The following is an 18,246-nucleotide window of genomic DNA, read 5'->3' on the forward strand; positions in this document are numbered from 1 at the left end:
TGAGGCACACGGTTCTCAATAACAGGCATTGCAGCCACACTTTGAGATTCTAATCCCAAATCCAATAAAATCCCCAAGAGGCTTCCAGTGGAAATAAATCCAGAGAAATAATATGAGAAATATATATATATATATATATACACACCCCCACTATAGCCATTTTGGTGGTTAAACTAAACCATGCAAAACTCTTACACTGATAGGGTTATGTATTTAAACGTACTATAAATAAACCAAGTGACATGCAGCAACTTATTGAATAAACGTCATAGTTTTATTATAAGCACTTTGAACATCTTTTTATTTGTTAATAAAATGTAAGAACACAAAATTTAGATGAAATAATTTACATTATTTTATTCTACCTTAATAAATTGCCTTGTTTTTGAATCAGTCATTCCTTTGATGAAAACATCGACTTCTTAAATGCATAAATATGCCATAAAAACAACTGGGGTTTGGACAACACATTGCCTCAGGTTTCTGTTAATTTTATTTTTTATCACTACTGTCCCCTACAAGAGAGTTTTTTAAAAAAAGATAAACTGATAGTGAGGACAATATGACATTTCTTTATCATGTTTATAGACTTTCTCTCTGATGGATTCACACAGTCTCTGCTGTGATTAAAGTAATTGCTATTGGGTGTACACTGCAGAATAAACAACAGGGATTCATAAAAAAGCAACTGTTATTTTTTTTTCCCCTCTCTTTTTCATGCTTGGCAGTTTCCGCTCTCAAGAAAAAAACCTCACAGTAGTGATATATAAGCCTTATTACCCTAAGGCCTAAGCAACTCTGCAACACATTGCAAAACAATTCAGAAAAGCAGAAAAATCAGCACTGATCACAAAATCTTTCATAGGGAGGCCCAGGAACGAGCATCCTGTGGTACTGCTGTCGTGCGGATCTGCTGCCTTGAGGCCCAGCTGCCCCCACAGCGAGGGGACATCACCTCGTCCTGATCTGTCAGAGGTTGCTGCCGACATTTTGCTCTTTCTTGGCCAGCCGAGATGGCAACTGGTGGTGATGGGCAGCCAAAAGAATATCTCTTCCTGTCCCAGGCTGCTGCAGAAGAGGAGGAGGGCGTCCATCCAACCCCTCAATGGCAGCATCATCAGTCAAGCTTTGCTAAGCGATGATGGAGGATGAAAAGAAAACAGAATTGGATACTTATATTGAACACAGTCAACAACAGACTTTAGTCTGCTGTCTAGAATGGTTCACTTCAACACAAAATTGCTGAGAAATATCAGAAAGCCCTTTCTAAAACCTTTTTTTTTTTTTTTTCCCTGAATTTGCAGGTACTTGCACCAGTCAAAAGACAATCTTTGTCAAGGAAAAGACTTCTGCTTCCATCCACTGCTTTCAGAGATAACTTGCTCTAGTATGAATAAATGATGTGTTTTCCAGGAGATGAAACATTCTGTGGTCTGTTTAGCACGCAGAGAAGAGTGCTCTGCTGTGGACTACGTGCTGCTAGGACACGTGGCTATCTGACCCGTCTGTAAATGGAGGCCCTTCATTCTGCATGCTATCAGCGATTAGGTGCAACAGCAAGACCTTTACGCTAGATATTAGGATAATTAAGTCATCTTCAGGTACAGTAATATATAAAAGTGATGTACAAATGGTTAGAGTTTGAGTATCATTTCATTTAGAGAGAAAAATAATAAGTATGGTATTGAGAAAAGGTCAGGAAGCAGTTTAGGTTTAAAATCTAATGAAAACCCATTCGTGTTCCACAGAAGGCTATAAGCTGTATTATTTTCTAGAGCTCAAAAGTAGTATCAGTCAGTTACCCTTTTGCAAATCAGGGGTTATAAAGTGCTATATAAACCAGATGAGACCTCCTTTTAAATGTCATACTGAAATCAGGATGTGATCAGCATGGTAGGAGCAAAATTAAGAGTACAGTAGGTGAAATTACATGCCTTGTCTTGTTAACAGCTGTTTGCATAATGCTCTGCTGATTTAAAGGCATCTGTTCTTCTGCAGCCCATCATCTACCGCTAATATCCCCTGTATTAGAAATCAAGCCTCCTTTGTATACACAGTTTGTGTCCCTCATTTTTGTTGCTTATTTCAGTGTTGCTATCTGAACTACTAGAGGAAGCATGCTGAAATTCTAGTCACGCACGCTGAAACAACATGAAGCAACTACCGTTTTTCACTTCCCGATCACTGGAGTCTAATGTGTCTCTGCATCTAAATAAACTATTTGCATGATAAGTAGACATCTGTATGAAATTGTTAGCATTCAGTTAGCTAATATCTTTCTGTGGTATTTCAAATGCTGAATCTTATATCTCATTTTAGAAAGACCAAACTGGTGCAATATATCTATTAAAACTGCATTTTTAGGAATATTCACCCTATTTTTACAAATAAAGGGGAAAAAAATGAAAGAGAAAGCACTTAGTTTGTTTTCAAAAGATTATGCAAATGTTCTCAGATCATATTGCATATTTTTGTCCTACTTTCGGTTCCCTTTTCATTGCTGTATATCTTAGAATTGTTAAACAGCTTAGTGTTAGGCTTTTGTTTGATCATGTAGAGCTGTCTGACAGCTCCTGGTTAATTTATGGGTCTTCAGCTTAAGAGTTAGGGCTCCAGCTCACAAACTGTGCTTCCTGAGCCCTTCAGGTCTTATTCTGATGGGTAAAAACTACCTGGACAAAGACGTGAATTAACAGGAAACCGAAAAGAGCTGCAGTGACTGAGTTGAATTTAATCCGTAGAGGAAATGTGGTTCTCTCTAGCAAGTCTGCATTTCAAACCTTCGCCTTCAAAACTTTAATTAACCTTGATAGGAGCTTAATGGCTGGATCTCTACATGCTGAGATTAGAGTGTAAAAATAGGCAGTTGCTCCAGTTTTCTGGGGTGAGCAAACACCATGGCTTTTACTTTTCTACTAAGCAGCCCCTGAAAGCAGTGACAACACACACTGCAAACTGCATATGCTGCAGAGTCATTTTTCCATAATTTCATCTCCGAGATAACTGACATTCAAGTCAGGACACATCACAGTGGAAAAAATGTACAATAACCATTAGCAGTAATGAAAGTGCTTTTCTGTGGTTATTCAGAAGGAGACATACTAAAATGAATAAACATTTTTCCTGCTGAGGAAATGGTCAAAAATAACAAAGATAAGGTACAGAGGTGTCTTTTTCTCATCAACTGTGCTATTACTCAGGTGTCAGGACTTTCCCCAGTGGCATATGAAGAGCTGCCCTTCAGTGGGCAAGTGTTAGGTGGTCAAGAAGAACACAGCAAACTACCCTGGGGAATCCTCCAGCTCCACAGCAGTGGACAGACATCGTATTTTGAAATGGGAGAATTCACAAAAACAGCATGAGCATAATTTTGTTCCCTGTGTGAAGCAGTTTGCAATTGATTCTCTAACAGATTATATATATATATACACATATATATATAACACATATATATATAACACATATATATACACACATATTACGCATATATATACATATATATATACACACATATTACACACACACACACATATATATATACACACATTTATATATATATATAAATTTCCATGCTTACTCTTTCTGATTTAATGACCTTCCTTTTTTTCCTCTGATTCTAATCTAGCGTTACAGTGTGTTCTCCAATGTGGTTTAAGTAAATTTGCTATCTGTACATTACCTGGGAGGTGAAGGCCAGAGCCTGATGCTGACTTCCCTCTCCTAAAACACGCAGATTCAGCACGAAGAAGGGTGGCAAGGTCTTGTTGTTCACATGAAGGATGATAGTCCTCGTGTCCCTTTTATTGTATGCTACCCACTGGAAATATAAAAACAATTCAGTTATCGACAAAGGCAGAGCAAATACCTGAAACATATGAAGTTTTCTTTAGGACAGGATCAGATATTGTGTTACAGATTTTACCCCTCCCCCCAGGACCTGCGGTTCTGTGTGCAAGTGTTAAAAAGAAGTTTTGTTTCATTGAGAAATTGAGAGTCGTTTTATTCTACAGAAGTTAGAGTTCAGCAGCTTATGAGAGGGGATAATTTAATTTTCCTGTTTAACACACATTAATCAGCAATGTACACTGCTTCCAATACTCCAACAAAAATTTACCAGAGAATTGTGTTTTATATATCTAGAAACAAATTTCTGATTGACATTTTTTCTACTTGAAAAGTTTGGACAGCATTCTGCTGAATTTGAATGTTGTGGTCTTTCTCTGATCCCCAAGAAAGTCAGGCTGATGTTCAGAATCACAATAGGGATGAGATTATTTTTTTTCCCCTGTTGAACACCTTATTCTTTTTTATTTATTTTTTCTTTCTTCAATCTCTGAATTAGTTTCACATCAGCTTCAAAAAGAAATAGTAATTCATAAACATTCTTGTTGTCCACCTCAGTACTTTTGGTCATACAATTTGTGTTAAACAGGTGTGCAAATCTGGATTTATGAAATGGGGTCGGTCTTGTGACTAAAATGTGAAACGCTTACATGGAGACTTGTATCACAGCAAAAAAATGCTCTGTTCAGGTAGCTTAAACCAGGTCAATATTGAAGCGATTTATTGATTAATGACATAATTACCCAGCAATCAGGGAACTAAATCTTCTTAATCCATATCAGCAAAGCTGTAATGCTGGGTTTTTATAAAATGTTAACGTGCCCCTGGCAGTTTCTCAGTGCCCCTCAGCACCTCACCGGAGGAGCCGTGCGGCCCACATGCCCCAGCTCTACCCCGGCGCCAGCTCCCTCCATCTACAGATGGGGGATCCATCCTGCTGCCCACCGCCCCAACTCACACCCACACCCCTGCTTTATTTCAAACCTAGCAAACCGCAGCTTCCTTGTGCCCGTTTCATCTGCTCGACATTTGCCTTCCTCTTGTTAAAGGGTGACTTCTAGGCAAGTGCTTTCCCAGACGGTTTGGGCTGTCCCAGTTCACAGTCCCCTCTTAGCAGCAGCTGGGACCCAGGAGATTTGGCCAAGCGCCCCCGCAGGTTTACCAGGCTGGTTTTACAGTATCTTTTTTTTAATTTATTTTATTATTGTTATTTATTTTTTACAATCTTTTTTATTTTTTAGCCTAGTTTTTGAATTTGCTTTAACATTTAACTTAAAATGTCCTTCAGCTCTCTGGCAATGCTATGTATAAATTGTAGGCCAGACTCTCATACAGGAAGCCTGACTATTCGACTGAATAAGCTCATGAATAATTCCATGAGCTGCTCTGAAGAAGAAGGGCACCTGAGCTCGATGTATACTGGTGGACACTGGACAGTGCTGCCAAGCAAAGCACAGCACCCCTCTGCTGCAGTTAGTGTCCTCCTGCATGACTCGGCCTGGAGAGCCTCCAGCCGCTGACAGGACAATTTACCACCAACCATCCCCTGCAAAGGACAGCTCCACATATTCCCTGTTTTAAAGTATTCTCTGCTCTAACAAGACCTGATAAAAGCCTATGCGCTCTGGTTTAGGCACCAAAATAAATAGCAGTGGGGGAGCCCTTTTCTTCTCTTTGTATTTCAAGGAAAGGGCCTACCTGGATCTGCAAAAATCTGTTTTCAAGGCATACATCTACTACTTTGTTCTGGTCACATCTGAGTATTTCGTCCATGGTATATTCTTTGACAGAGACACTTTTATCCTTCTCTCATTTGTTCCCTATTTTCTGCTTGTTCACATTTCACAAGACAGAGCGAGGAGACAGAAGTGCCCTTTGAGGTGCTACCTTGCTATTCCATGCATCTCCGGGCAGTGCTTGAGGCCCTACAGATGAAGCTATTTTGTTTTCTTGAACATTCATGAGAAAAGACAGGGGGTGCCCATTAGATAAAGAGTTTAGATGTACACTCTGCCTCTGAATTAGTGTGGAGGTTTTTATCCCGTGAGCCTGTTACGTACTGAGGGAAGAGCACACCACCACATCCAGTGGAAATCGTTAGACACTTACTAGGGAATAAGAAGTCTCCTCGCTACCTTCATAAACATCCTGAATATCCTTTGCCTCAGTTCTTTTATGCCTCTTCCAAATAGATTGTTTTTTTCCCCGGTGTCCTCTTATGTCCATTTTTTTTTCTGCCTCTTCTCAAGCTCCTTTCTACACCTTTCTCTTTTTCTTTTCCATCTCCTCCCTGGCCCAAAATTTTGTCTCACACTATCGCTCTGCCTTTGAAGCCAGCAACTCACAGCTCTCAACTCTTTATACTAGCTCAGCCTAACATACTTTGAAAAAGGGCTCAGAAATAAAACAGTCAATGAATTGTAAAGGGTCAAAAAAAGACTGTTTCAAACCTTTATCTGATCCTAGTAACATAAAGCATCTTTGAAGTCTTGCAGAAATGAACATACGAGGCAAATGTCGGGTTACTTCTAGGTCTTCAGAAGTTTCTGTAGAAATCTTCTCCCTTCTCTTTCATCAGTGAAGGAGCAACTTCCCACAGACATCGTAGAAACAAGAGTCAACATCTCAGAGCACCATGAGCAGTGCCCATGTGTCCCTGCGAGGAACTTTGCTCAGCCACAGAGAACCCGCACTCTTCTTGGGTCCACAGGACCAGAATAATTCTGTCACATTCATTACTTATTATTTTCCACCAGGAAAACAAAAACAAACAACCAAAAAAGCCAAAACCTTTCTGTTCAGTTTTGGATGAAAATTAAATATACATAATACACTGACATTTTCAGAAACATGAAGCATAAGAAAAAAAAAATGCATTTCACCCACCCTTACTGCCACCATTGTGTGTTTTTCAGTTCAGATCTGTCTGCATTACACTGCAGAGGCTTCTCCTCTGTAGTTAAGTAGCACAGGTACCACAAGCTCTCCAGTAGGGACAGCGGAGAGCCCACTACTGGGTGAAGACCAGCGAGTGACTGGGATTTTTACTCTTCCGGGACATCGTGCTGCTGTACCCTGCTGATCAAGAAAAACACTGCATTCATCCTGTGCCCAGAACAGTACCAAAGCCTTGACTTACCTGCACGTTGAAGCAGTGATGTGAGATCGTTTGTTTTCCTTTGAAATCCTCTCCATCACACTGTCTCAGGCAAACCACTGAATGCCGACGACGTTTACAGAGAGAATTAGGAAACCTGCCCCTATCAAGTACTCTTGCCTCTGGCAAAGCAACTGGCATTCCCGTAGCTTGACCACCCTTGAGAATAAAGCTCTGTATCTATCTTCTTTAAACACGGCATTAGGTTTAGACTGTTAATGTAACTTAAACAGCTCAGCATTCTCTGTGAAAAATTTAGGGGCATTACTGTTAATGAGCAAATGGATGTTTTGCATGTCTGTGCTATGGCAGAAGAAGAAGATTGTCTCACAAATAAAACTGCTGCTCTAAAACGTGACTTAGAATCATAGAATCGTTAAGGTTGGAAAAGTCCAAGATCATCTGGTCCAACCATCAGAGTAACTTGCTTCCCTCAAAGTAGATGCTTAAAAAAGTCAGAGCAAGAAGGTTAATATTTTTTCCTGGGGAAACTTAGTTCTTGCCACAGCTGCAGGCATAGGCACCATGCTTACACTTGTTGCATGTTCATTACAGAGGATAATACAAGTACCTAGAGTTCCTGGTTTATCAGAAACGAAGGAAATAAAACCCAAGTTCCTAAAAATGAACCGACATTTTATCAACAACTTTAAACCAATTCATTTACTTTAAGTTGAAATTTAAGATGAACTATATGCAATTATTATAAGAAGAAATACAGTACAGCATCTATGCAGACTTAAGTTCAGAGAAGCCTCATGGCTGCATATGTTGCATGAGCATACTTTGCTGTCATTAGGCCTTTGGATATCGTTGTACCATCTACATATACATTTTTAAAGCACTCGTTACGTTTTTAATTTGGTTTTAACACTTTCCAGTGAGATTTACCTCTAGATGAAAAGTCCACTAAAATAGTTACAACTGAGTCTGTACCATTTTCTTTTATACTGTGTCAAGCATAGGGCACTTTTGATATTAACTTTGAGTCCCAAATTAGTTTATAATTTGCACTATGTAATTATATTCAGTGTGTGACTTAAGAATTTTGTATGATATTCATTATAATTTATATGAAGTTCTAGTAATTTCTATCTGCATAAAGATAGTCCCATCAAAACCAATTTCTGCCCTGCACCAGCATAAGATACAAATTACACTGAAATCACTGGTGAGGGTTACAAATGTGGTTAATATAAAAATGAAAGATTTTTGCTACATATGGAGAATGTGAGAAATATCTGCGATATTTTTAAAAAGAAAAGCAGATTGCTTGACACAGGTGGTCTGTTTGTACTAAAAGCAATCCAGAGATTTATGTCTTAGTGGGGAATTAGGACATTTAATGCAGGTTACTAGAGCTTCCAGGTTTGATTTCTAGGACAAATTCTGTTGAAAGTTGTTTATATTTGTTGTCTCAGATTATTTTCAGAATGTAGACTGGGAAAAAACAAACAAACAAACAAAAAAAAAAACACAAACAAAAATCAGACAAACAATGACCTGTAGGGTTGCAGAACATTCAAAACCTGGGCTGGACACAGAGAGAAGCAACCCCATAATGAGAGACCTGCCAGGGGTACAGAGAAGCACGGGGCACCCGGGCCATGGGAAAGCAAGACCTGCCAATGCCAGCTTGACCAGTTCATTGCCACCAAACTGTGTCTCATATTAAAAATGATGTCCTGCCAACTTGAAAGCATGCATTGGCTTGATTATTACTGAAAGCGTTAACTCCAGTTGAACTTCCAGTTTGTTTAGGTGGAGTCCTCCTTTTTAAAGGAGGACTTCATAAAAACTGAGTTTCATGCGAGGCCTCAAGAGTTACACCACTGCTCCCCTCTGCCTACTGCTCATCTTTACCTGTGACAAAAAATATTTTTAGCACTCATCACCTGGGCTCTACATGGTCTCTTCCACCACCTCGTCTGAAGGCACTTTCCAGCTTCTTTATCTTGGGTTGTGCGCATGCAATGCTGCTAAGAAAGGGACAGTGATTCGCTTTGCAACAGCTTGGGTTTTGTTCACTACTCCACAGTAAGCCCTATATAATAAACAGATCTCTACATATACTTGAACCTAATTTGCTAGTCCATAACATGTGGCCACCAAGGCTGCATCAGGGAAAAAAAAAAAGCTCTGAAATCCCTTTCTTCTATTCTTTACTTAGCATATGCCTTCCAGTTTACATCACTTTGGCAGGATTTTTGGCTCTGTTACAGCGTTCTGCAAATCACACAGATGTGATAATCATTTGTCATACATAAGTCATCAAGCCCTGAGCTGCTAGTGTGCAGCCTGCCCTTTCACAGAGGCAGCACAGGCTACTCGTGTTCCTGGTTCACTTCACCGCTCTCCTTTCTCTCGTTATTTTGCTCTGAGAGGAACTCCTAGGACTGCCCAGCTTCGGAATGAAAATGCGCACGTTTTCCAAAGACTGTACAAAGGCTGGATACAAGCTTATCTCAAAGGTATCTGTGAAAGCATGCAGAATAAACTTGGGACTGTTCTGAGGAATAATTTAAATCCATAAACTTACTTCTGATCGTGACCAATCATACCAAAATTGGTCCATTGTGTTTTGGGTCAGTTTTTCTCATCTGTGATATTTTCTGCTTCTTTGAATCATTTTCAGTTGTCATTCCCACCCAGTGCCACACATGGGGATACAACCTATTATAAAGGAACTTGTCCATTAGTTTGGCTGTTTGAATCTTAAGTTAAAATACCAGTCTTGACTTACTGACATCTTTACTTTGTATGCTACTCACCAGCACCAGAAGGTAGTTTATTTATTTCAGATTCTCATGGAAACAGCTGGAGCTGTTTCAGTGGAAATCTCTATTGAATAAAACTTGAAGCTGGTTCATTTCTTTATTACTTAGGTCAGACTACTTGTTCTGCACCATTATTCATTACATCAAAAACCTTACCTGTGCTGTTTTGAAGGCAGAGTGACCCATACTGAATTTTACAGTCAAACTGTATGTTACTTTTTAACAAGTACAAATTAAAAGGAAATAGTTTCATAATAAAAAATATTTGATCAACTTTACCAAAGCCTTCATAATACCATGAAAGTAAAAGTAGTTTAGATGTCTTAAAATACGAGTTCATCCAAAATAACCTAATGCTACTTGTCTACACCCTTTCTCTCTCTCTCTCTCTCTCTCTTTTTTTTTTTTTTTAGGTTACAAAATCGTTTTCTCTAAGAACATTTGGCAAATTAAGGTTCTTCTAAAAGGTGCTAAAGGACAGAGCTCTGCTAAAAAAATTAATATAGCGTAAACCTTCAAGTAAGTAACTGAATGAAGAATTTGCAGAATATAAAAATGTACAGAGCATTAAAAAGAAAGCAGATATGAAACACAGACACTACCTATGCATGCAGCCCTTAAATTCTGCACACTGGTTTTCATGAAGTTCAAACTGCCTATTTACATTATTGCTAAACACAGCATTTGAACCAAAGACAGTTCTTGCTCAACACTAGCTCATTTCACTTGAAAATAAGAAATGTTATTCCAAGTATCTTTAAAGCTCCAAAGCAGACTATTATAATGCTGATGACATGCCATATTTGATGGGATTGAACATAAACATAAACTAATTTTATTGGCTGGCAAAGATGAGCTGAAGACATAAATATGTTTCGTTTTTAATCACTGCAAATATTGCTTAATTGTAGATGCAAATCTTAAAAATATAGCCTACATCCAGCTGACAGAATATTGTCAGCTTAATTTTCTCATTAAAGAATAAGATGTACTTCACTGGATGGAGGAAAGAACCTTGGATTTTTAACGCCCACCGAATTTTCAAAGCTCCGATTTAACTTCCACTGCTTACGCTTTCATCCTCTGTCCCGTTCTGAAGAACACCATTAGCTTCGTAATGCTGGAGCCAACTGATGTGTTCACTACATCAACATTTCTGTTCAGATGAGGTGATACTGTTGAGGTAAATCTCCAAATCACCTGCCCTTACCCTGCTTAGTTTAAAATGAAGAGTAGTCCCTGAACACAATAGTTGGATTAATTTTGCACAAAATTAAATCACATTTCCCCAAAGGAGGCACCCAACTGCTAACTAGGATTCACTCCATAGGACCGGACTAAAGATAACCCAAAGTACAGTCCCTGAAACGCTTTGACCGTGAAATCATGCCAACATTGGTACCGTCATCTGTACTCATACAATTAACGAGTACTTGTACCAAAGCTTCAGGGGATGCATAAGGAATTTCACACTGGACCCCAGGAATGAATCACCCAAAGTCTCTTACTGGAGATAGAGACCTACCCACGACTGCAACATTTCTGATGACATCTCTGCACTGCACCTGTTAATGGACATGGCAGGGAGAGGAGAGGGTGCCAGGATGCCAGCACATGTGGCGTTTCTGGTGTTAGTATAACCCCCAATTTCAGGTGAAATAGGCAACAGTTTTGCATGAAAAAGAAGGAAGATTTTTCAAAATTATCTTTATTTTATTTATTTATTTAACCAACTATTACTAACCCTCAAATTCAAGAGAAGCGCCCTTAGGAGTTTGTGGTTACAGAGGGTATGGATAAGCTGTATATTTCTTAGCTTAGATGCAGTCCCTTACTCTCAATGCTTTATATCAAATTTGGTTTTGGCAGGTATATTCAGACAAGTTCAAAGCAAAAAATTTGGTTTTATAATTTAGACCAAGATGATCATAAAGTACAGCAGAGCTTGGAAAGTCAGAAGAATTTACTAGGTAATGTAAACATTCATTATTTTCCTTTGATTATCTTCTTGTATAGCTGACTGACTACTCAGGCATCTGCATAAATGTGAAAAATATGGTGATTTTTTTTTTCCACAAGTGTTGACTTATCTATAGGCCATAATAATTTCATTATAAGACCTTAAATATTGGATAAAGAACTTTTTCCTTTCCTTATTGATGACTACAAATTTGCTCAGACAAAAAAAAAGTGATAAAGTGAAGAAAAATCTGTAATAATATGGTAGTTGACAAGTAAACGTACATTTAAAAGGCAAATTCATAAAAAAAAAAGATTGCTTGGAGACACTTAATTGTCATTTGAACTATGCTATTAACATTTAACATGTAATTGAGTTGACAGTATAGTGATAGTCTACTCTCTGATACATAACTGATATCCAGTTCTCAACTTTTTTGCTCTTGCTAGAAAGTTCAAATAGAAACAAAATATTGCCTTCATATTTCTCGATTAATTTCACCTTGGCAAGAGAAACCCCAAATTGTAATTCAGGTCCAAACCAAACCAACATGAAGAATTATTCAAATACATTATGGCAATGTTATCAGAATATTCAATGGGGTTTGACCTAAGTGGGTGCATCCAAATAACAGTCATAGTTTTGAAATGCAGAACAAACAGTTTTCCTCTGTATGGAAGAAATCACTTTTTAGAGGAAACTTTCAAGTTGGGCTGTTTGGGTTTAGATTATCAGAAGGAAAACATCTCTGTTTTTTGTGTTTATATTTTCAACTTCCACATGCCTTCTCTTTTCTGTGTATTCCCTTCCCTTTCCAGCCCTACAACTCAGCTCAGAAGAACAGCAACAAAAACAAAATTATACATTATAGCATCAAAACCCAGAAAGTCTGGTTGTCTTGGGTTCTGTACCTGAAAGCCAGTTCACCTTTCTGTATAAGAAGGTGCAAACTCCAAAATTAACCTCTTCCTCATTTGGGACACTTCAAAGGATTCTGCAGAAATTGCAGATGAAAGAGGCACATTAAACCCTCTTGGACCCATTTAGACTTTCTTTCCTGTAATGAATAATTTTTTTATTTATTTTTTTTTTAACATATAGAAGCACTGAATATCAAAGTCCTTGAGTCCTCTCACAAAATTGTCTGAAATGGGCCAACGGGACCAGACATTCTTAAGCAGATACAGAGGCAAAAAAGCATACTTCACAAGAAACAACTAAATACCTGACAACTAAGTACTTCTCGCTTATCTTACATAGAAGACCTTTTTCAAAAATTTAGAACAAGAAATACAAGTCTTTTAATGTTTTATCTGAAAATTGAGAATATTGGGAAAACCACTAATTTCTTTATTTTACAAGCAAACGAAAACGCTTAAGAAATTACCAAACAGCTAAGATTGCTTAAAAACGATCTTTGTGCTACTTATCTAATAAAACAGGAGTAAAAATGCCTAACAAAGTGTAGACAAATCTAAAATTTAAACAAGTAAATAAATAAAATACATTTAAAGTTTATAGAAGATCTGTGAGGTAAAAAGCTTAGTGGAATTGAACCAAAGTGTATTCCGGCATTTACAAGCAGATACTCTTCTTTTGGAGTCAATTAAACTTCTAAGTATAATTATGAGTATTCTGTTTAGAAAATTATTTTTCTCACAAAGATGAAATCTTGAGTTAGTTCAAACTATTTCTATTTATAGAAATTAGAAATATAATATAGAAATATAATTTCTATTGGTACTAAGGAACAAGTAGAATTGAATAGAGTATAAACTCTTATTTCAAGTTTCAAGCAAATTCTTGACAATCGGTACTGGAGGATTATCTAAAAATGCAGGAACTTCCACAGAGAAATACTATATAAAAATCTTTTGCTGAATTCTTTGAAACATCTGATTACGGTCTCTTGTCAGCAACAGTAGTTTGTGCTTATAAAGGATGCTGGAAAGACAATCCATAATAGCTCTCTCTTACTTCCTTGACAAACTCCAAGGTGCCTTTATGGAATTGCTCACCCTGTCAGTGCTGCTGGCCTGGCCAGTCTGGCACAAAAATTAAGCGCTGCAAAATGTCTGCTGTGCACATTTGGAAACTGTATAGACTGTCTCTGCAGCTGTGCATGTCCTCTCTGATGATGTGCTATAGTCCTTTTGTTAACAAAAGGAAATGGAAATAAAAAAAAAAATGCAACAATTGTTTCCCAATATATAATCAAGATGGGTTGTTATTATAATTGTCACAGATTCTCTTCCAAAATATTTCACATTCAGTCCCAAGCACAATAGATTCTGTGAAGTGCTGACAGGTTAAAACTTCATTATTAATGTTGCATAAATCCCATATAAAACAAAACTAGCTCTATCCTCCTAATGTGCCATTTTGACAAGTAGAAATAACAAGTTCCAGGTCCTTTACCAACCACAAAACATAGAAACTGTTCTATCAGAAAGGGAAGACTGTATGAATTACAGCTCAGCCTGTATACTCTTTTAACAGCACAATTTCCTCTTTACTGGTATGTGTGATGCATGGCAATTTTGCTTTCTCTCCCCATTCCTCTGCTTAATTATCATGAAAAAGATGTTCCTTTCCATTATTTGAGAATATTCCTTGCTTCTATAGATGAGACTGTAATTAACGAGACTGCAAGAAAAGAGAAAAACAAGAAATATGAATCCTAAATTAATGAGATATTACAGATATTATGGATTAGAGCTGTTCAACCTTGCCAAGTAGAACAATGGCAGCCAGACAATGTCTGCTTTCTTCTGCTTTTATTAAAAACATTTTTAATTAAAAGACACTGACTGAGTGGAGAGAGAGGGTTCTTTTTTATTCTCCAGTAACCTGTGATTTCTGTTTTTAACTTTCCCTGCTCGAGATGACACTAAGAATGTTTGCCTAGCAGTGCAATGGGAGGTGACGGGAGAAAGCACACAAAATTACCGTGTTTGACATTTCACCACGCTTCACTGTAACATCAGTGCTGAGCAGCCTCCCACACTGCTGTCTCAGCCCCTGACGTGGGGCTGATCTCACCCGTGCTCTCCTCTCGTTCCCACTGCCGGATGGCTGCATAGCAGCAGAACAAAGGCAGCACCCCACAAGCATCCTGCCAGCTGAGCCATCCTCTGATTTGGAGACAGAATTGCTAGGACAGCAACCAACTTAAAATGGCTCTTCCTGACTAAAATAGATGATGAAGAGAGAAGCAGGGTGTGCCTAAAACCACCTTGAAAAATGACACCAGAGCTGTGACCGATGTACATACATACTGTGGAAGGACAGCGTGCATCACCCGCCTTGAATGGAAGGACAGTGTGCATCGCCCACCTTGAAGTGCTGGGGATTAAGGAATGGGGGGAGGGAAGGGTAAAATGGGTTCTTCAGATATGCAGAATGAATGTGAAGAGAGACACTGCCCATACTTTGACACCTGGTTTTAATGTCTTATTGAACAATCATAGTGAGAGTATCAGACTAGAAAAACAGGGCAGAGCTGGATTTTTTGTTTTGGCATTTTTCTTACCCTATCTGTTTTCCTCCCTTCTACCTTGTGCTCCCCAAGACTTGCCTTTTTCCCTGGGTAACTGCCAACAAGCCTACTGCAATGACAGGTCAGATCCATTGCTTCCTGACTAAGGCATCCCTGATGTAACCTGGTGAAGACATTTTCAACAGTCCCCGCTGAAGGCAGTGAAAGTTCCTGGAAAACAAACAAACAAAACAAAAACAAATTAAAAGAAAAAAAAAAAGTTAACTTCTCTCTCAAACCTACTGTACTGTTTGTGTGTTTTTCCTTCTGTAAATATTTAGCTAAAGAAAAAATGGATCAGTATGAAAACCCCAATGTGTTCTCCTCCTTGCTTTTTATTTGGACTGCTCAGAAATCTAATTCTGCTTGTAGACATTCTTAATGATAATTGCAACAAATGCTGTCTTACAAAAGGTATTTCACAGACTATGTTGGGGACAGTTTTTTTTTTTTTTTTTTAATATATATATATTTTTCTGTATACTACCTGCGGCAAAATCAACCTCCAGTATATGACTGAGGCTCCTGGGTCCTACACTGGGAAATGTATATTTGTCATGGAATATTGCCATGGAATCGAACTGTCTGTCCATGAGCATATTCATATACACGTAGCAATGTGTGCTTATATTGGATGAGTACAATTTTATGTGTTTTTAAGTTCGGTTCTCTGGATTGTAGCTAAGCTCTCAGAAAAATGAGAAAGTAAGAGTGCAGACATCATCTAAGTTTTGGTTCACTTTAGTCTTATCTTTTGAAGGAAGAATTCATTTTAATTTTGAAGTGAATCCAAGACCTCCTATTGATACCATGTGCAACCAAGGTAATAGGTGCAAGCTTGCAAACCAGGGAGGCCAGAACGATTCCAGTGATTATCAGAGCATACCATAGTGATGTTCTCACAGATTAAAGGTTGAGTACAAATATTTCAAAGTACAAGAACCTGAGGAAGGCATAATAGTGCCAGTAACAAATTTGTAACTGTAGAAAAGCCTTCTAGTGCCTCTGTAATAGCTGCTCATCAAATTTGCAGCCTAGCAAGACCACTTTCTACCCAAGTGTCCGACTGGTTTCCTCTAAGATTAGTGAGATATCTTTACCATATAAATATTTTAAATCCAATTTTAAAAGCTGATTTTTGAGCGTTAAGGATCTTATCACTTGGCCTATGGTTGACTGTTCATGTCAATGTAATTACATTGCTTATACTCTCTCTACTGTATGAAGTGTAGAAGGGTTTGGGGGTGTGTGTGTATACACACTAATTTTAACAAATATATTTATGAATTAAAAGTAGATGGCAAAGTATACAATAAATTTTTATGTACTTACTCACATGTATCTAGACATCTGAAAATTATTTTCTATATCCCTACTAATTTTATGGAGTATGGAAATCAGATTAGCACAGGAAAGATGTAATGCACAAAACCTCTGTCTTTAGCACCATGAATTAATCTGTCCTTACAGGCATATAATTACAGGAGTAGTTGAATCTTTCATGCTTTTTCTGCTTGCTATAGAAGCCATGTTCTAGCTGAATCCCAAGTGAGTGAATAGATTTATAAACTTAAAAGAAAATGTTATGTTAAGAACCGCGTATTCCAAATATGGTGTTGGACTGTCAAAGACTTTCATTAACTGCTACAAGAAGATAAATACGCACTTTTTTCTTTTTTTTTTTTCCTCAGTGCCATGATGTACAATTCCCCTTACCTGGCAGCACACTGGAATGACTAAAGCTCGACTGACAAAACAAAAACAAAATACTTTTTCCCAAAAGTCACTCTCCAAAGTATTTTCATTGCTTTAAGTTCTGAAAATAAAAGGTAAAACAATGAACCCAAAGCTATCACTTCAAGGTAGCATTGCGTTTCAGGTGGTAAAACAAAAATACAACTGCTGAGTCATTGTCTGCATCTTTTCTCCTTGACTGTGCTTCACTGAGCAACTATAATTTGGATCTATGAAAGTTTTCCAAACCCAAGTTAGCAAAAATATTTTTGGTTTTGCTTTTGCAAGCTTTTTTGAGTCGATGAATTATTTTTCTCCATACAGTAATACAAACCAGTACTTTTCCCTGAGGATGATCATTTCTTTTTTTAAGCCTTCCCCCACCCCCCCCCATCTGAAAGAAGGAGAAGGAAATGAGGAAAGGAAAGAGACAGCTGTATTAATCACTGAACAGTTTTAAAGAGCACTGACTACCTCATTTCCAACAAATACTTCACATCCTGATTTAGGAATAATAAGAAATTAGACTTCACATACTGTGCATGAAATAAATCCAGCATCATCCTCCTTTTTGACAGTTCAGGTTTATCAGGAGATGAAAAGTCTGGAAAGGTGAGAGAAAGCACCTATAGGGTACTGTAGGATAGTAATGCAGAGCAACATACAAACTAAAAAACAGGCTTATTTTAACAGACTTTATAATATAGGATTGTCATCTGTGCACCACAGACTGGCAATGAAAAATTCACTACTCATGCAGTACCCTTTTACCCCATCAAAGACAGTTCTTCAATATTAAGGTTATTATACCCTGAGAACAGGACCCAGCTGGCACCTCTAAATTTAGCTGAATATTAGGACATGTGGGAATTTCTTACAGATGGCAGCCATCTCATCTGTGCTGGAAAAGGTAAAAGCAATATAATTTCATTACTCGCAGTGAGCTTTTGCCTGTCACATTTGTGGAGCAATGACACCAGAAGATTTTTTAAAGTATGAGATTTCTCTTGACTAACAGAAACATATAACAGCGTCACTTTGCATGCTAATAACATAAGAAATTGGTCGGCTTATCAGCAGCTGAAGACTATATATTTGAGTATGCTAACACTGTAGAAATAAGTAATAGACGTTTTATTACTAGCAATCACATCTGCAATCAGAGCTGTAACACTATTATTTAGCTCACCTCTGTTTATTGATTAAGAAGCATTTTTAATTAAAACGACCAAAATTC

The 18,246-nt window shown here is 37.9% G+C and overlaps 1 protein-coding gene across 1 annotated transcript; it reads right to left on the reverse strand.

The window, feature by feature from the left end:
• Positions 1 to 265: 265 nt before the first annotated feature.
• LOC308195532 (uncharacterized protein) lies at positions 266 to 17,387 on the reverse strand. Its single transcript, XM_080593132.1, has 3 exons — positions 6,730 to 17,387; positions 3,680 to 3,817; positions 266 to 1,131 (listed from the first exon to the last, which is right to left on the reverse strand). Exons 1-3 carry the CDS (start codon positions 6,742 to 6,744, stop codon positions 970 to 972), a joined length of 315 nt encoding a protein of 104 aa, XP_080449258.1. The 5' UTR covers positions 6,745 to 17,387; the 3' UTR covers positions 266 to 969.
• Between the last annotated feature and the right edge of the window lie 859 nt (positions 17,388 to 18,246).

Source organism: Anser brachyrhynchus (genome assembly GCF_964034855.1).
Source record: "Anser brachyrhynchus genome assembly, chromosome: 5".
Classification (NCBI taxonomy): Eukaryota; Metazoa; Chordata; class Aves; order Anseriformes; family Anatidae; genus Anser; species Anser brachyrhynchus.

Coding starts and splice junctions, on each gene's coding strand:
- LOC308195532 (XM_080593132.1), bottom strand. Junction 1,132..3,679: donor CTCTGGCCTTCACCTCCCAG/GTAATGTACAGA, acceptor ATCATCGCTTAG/CAAAGCTTGACTGATGATGC.